Source organism: Drosophila elegans, unplaced genomic scaffold, assembly GCF_018152505.1.
Source record: "Drosophila elegans isolate 14027-0461.03 unplaced genomic scaffold, ASM1815250v1 contig_208, whole genome shotgun sequence".
NCBI classification, from domain to species: domain Eukaryota; kingdom Metazoa; phylum Arthropoda; class Insecta; order Diptera; family Drosophilidae; genus Drosophila; species Drosophila elegans.
This window is the reverse complement of record NW_024545578.1, coordinates 3,498,530-3,501,884: the sequence shown is the minus strand read 5'-3', so window position 1 is coordinate 3,501,884 and position 3,355 is coordinate 3,498,530. Positions and strand designations below refer to the sequence as shown.

At 36.9% G+C, this 3,355-nt stretch overlaps 1 protein-coding gene across 1 annotated transcript; it reads left to right on the top strand.

Annotated features, from left to right (window-relative positions):
• The first annotated feature begins 1,048 nt into the window (after window positions 1-1,048).
• Window positions 1,049-2,167, top strand: LOC108145609. Its single transcript, XM_017271144.1, is given in 4 exon segments — window positions 1,049-1,160; window positions 1,163-1,300; window positions 1,303-1,764; window positions 1,854-2,167. Coding segments are annotated over 4 exon segments (1,026 nt in total).
• The last annotated feature ends 1,188 nt before the right edge of the window (window positions 2,168-3,355 follow it).

Below are 3,355 nucleotides of genomic sequence, written 5' to 3'. Positions count from 1 at the left end.
GAAGGAGCCGCTTGAGTTTGACAGTTTTGGGTTATGCTGCGATGAACATGGCCGATATGCTGCCATGCAAATCTCCTTCGCAAGTGGCAAGTGGAAAGTCGAAAGTGGGTAGTGAGTCTAAGCAGCGATTGAGACCTGAAGAAATTAATCGCCGTTCGGTGCTGAGCTGAAAGTCAGGTTTGACCGAGTTTACACACTCTCCGCTTTATTTTCGTTCTTTTGGTGGGCGGCTTCAGCGGCGAATTCCCAGTTTGCAAATAAATTAGTTTGCTACGTGAGCGACGCAAATCTGAAGTGGGTCTGACAGCGGGTTTTACGGTTCGGGTGAAATTTTTAAATATTTAAGCGTGTGCAACTTATCGATTTGGGAACTGACTACAGTGTCCGCTAATTGAAGTGGTTTCAGTGTGCGACGATGCCATCAATTACCCGCAGCTCCAGAATGCTTTTTCATGCTAAAAGCATTTGTCCAGAGTACCAAGTCCAGAGCACAGCTACACTGAAAAAAACGTATAAGAAAACTGTCACACGTCATTATTGGGTAACTGTCGATATGTATTGATAAGACTTAAAAAAAAGTCAAATTGTATGTCCCAATATGTAGAGAAACAGATTTTCTATTTCTATTTAGCTGTTAAGGATGATAAGTTAGCTTCTTTCTAATCAAGATAAATGGTATTAAAGAACGACTTAGAAAAAACGGATTACAAAAAAATATTTTTTTTTTTTCGGGCTTTCTAGATATTCTCTTCTCTTTCAAGTAAATCAATTAAACAATTAGATTTTCTCTTCTTTTACAACTAGAAAATAAGAAAAGTAATTTTCAGGAAATAATCTGCTTTTAAATTAAAATCAACACTTTCACTCCTGCTAAGCTGTTGCTATATTTTATCCCTGTGTAGCACCAGCCTCGCATTAGAGCTAAGTACTCACCAAATTGTTATGGCCCCCCGCACTCGCATTTTTGCTCCTTTGACTGCACAGGACTACAACTACAACTACTCGTCCTGTGCTGCCGTCGATGTCGTTAGTCCAATTAGTTGGAAACATGCCGCTGTCAGCGCCGCTGCACAAACTGCTCTGCGTGTGCCACATTGTCAGCTTCTTCGATTACCAGAAGAAGGTCTGCCATCTGTTGTGTTTGTGCAGCCTGCATTATGATAGGACACACAGACGTTCCGCTTTGGCCATCAGGTGTTCATATACTTTGTCTATTTCTGGAGCCTTATATGTCTCCTTATGTACTTTGTTTTTCTCGATGCATTTGTGGTCGATCGTGGCAGCCTCTATATCTACAAACTGCCTGCATCTATTACATAATGCTAAAGAGATCTTTGCCGGAAACTTTAAATGAAATGGCCCAAGCTCACAGGGAGTTGCAGTCGAAATTGGGAACTCGGTTCTGTGTGTCCGTAAGGCGAGCCTTTTGCTGTTCCTGGCTGATTTCCATCGAAATACTGTTCGTTTTGTTCTGGCAAATGGAGTCTGTGAAGAATACCACCCAAAGATGGCTTGTATTCACCTACCTGTTGGGCTGGCATCTGCAACTTCTTCTCCACGTAAATAGCTACATTTGGCTTCAGTCCCTGAATCAGGAATTAATAAATCAGCTTAGAAACGAACAATGCTGGAAAATGCTTAGAAATCTACTTAAAGTACACAATCGGCTGGTAAAAATTCAGCGAGATATCTCCCACTATTTCAGTGTATATATACTTTCTGTGATCGTGCTCTTAACCAGCAAAAATTGGATTGCAAAGACATTAATCACTATAAGCAGACTCTGGATATTGCGGATATAATGGTAATCTGACTTTTGAATGTCACTAATGAATGATATTAATATATTTAAGCCCCCAGAATTCTTACTGGCAATCTTACTAGGAGTATCCTTAGCTGGAATATCACTCTTTGGGAATTCAGATATAAAGAAGACACCATAATCAAACTGGATACCTTTTTCTTCATAAACTACTTTTTACTGCTGATGCTCAACATGTGCCTTGTATTTGTTGTGGCTATATCAAACGGTTTTAAAATAAGCTTTGAGCACAAGTACCTTAACTTTACGTTTTACGAAAACTATTCAGATTCGGATCCTCTCGGCTAAACTATCGAAAACTTAACATTGAATTCATATGTTCTGAGCCATGTACTAGGAGAATAAAATCAACAGAGGCCTGGAACACTTGCCAAACTCTCCAAATAATAATTATGCAAAGCACGTCTGCTGTGTGGGTTGCACAACCGAAAAATAAAAAAAAACGAGCTGAAAAGCAAAACCAATAAATCAAAGGAAAAAGGATGCCAACCCATTCATTACACAGCAAACACTCAGCAGGCCTCAGCCACTTAAGCCCTCTCTCGGTGAATGCATATAAAATGTCAAACTGGAAATCTATTAAATCACTCGAGGGGCTAGGAGTTGTTCGAACCTTAATTAGCTCATAGCTGTGCAACGTGGCGTATGATTAACACGCGGGTAGTGAACGGCATCGCTACATTGAAACAAAAATATAAGCCAAGATGAAAATTTGATTTAATAACCTTATTTAATTTAGATTGTAAAAATCTACTATGTTTCTTGTTTGTTTTTGTTTACTTTGTGAATATTATTTATTCATTATGTAATCGATTATTTTTGTAATCGAAATTCTAATTGGTCTTCTGATAAACCAACCTTCGGATCCAAAGCGTCGAAATCTTTTTATCTTAATAATAGTAGTGAGAAAATGTAGGAAAACTTTTCTTTAATCTTTTAAAATGTTTACTAACCAATAAAGAAAATGTTACTTAAAAACCCTTTTATACTGTTTAAGTTTCTCAAATTCAAAAGCTGTTAATAATTTTTTTTAATTTACTTTTGAATATTCTGTAGTAAAAAAATGAACCAAAAAGCTGGTTTATGCTTTTTAAGTTTTTCATTTAAAACCTTTTATAATAATTCGTTTCAATTAACTATTCTGTATACTGTAGCAAATGATTTTTTAAACTTAAATCGTCTTTCCTCTTTTTTTTAATTAAAATATAAAGTGTTTTTACAAATTTTTTTTATTTGTTTTATAAATACTATTTTATTTTCTTTTTATAATAAAAAATCAAAAATTTAAGTAATTATTTCCAATGTATATATAAGGCTGTGTCACTAATGCCATCGTTCAGCTGTCAATGATTGAATTAAATTCCCCTTTTGGCGGACCTGGCATAATCAATGGAATTATGGCCCGCCCCGGCCACGCCCACTTCAGTTCAGTGCACAGGCGGAAACTATTTCCGTGATTTCTAATTTTGCGAACAGAGATAGAGAGAGAGAAAAGGAGTCCCGCGAGGCCAGTTGACTGGAAAATCTTTCGAT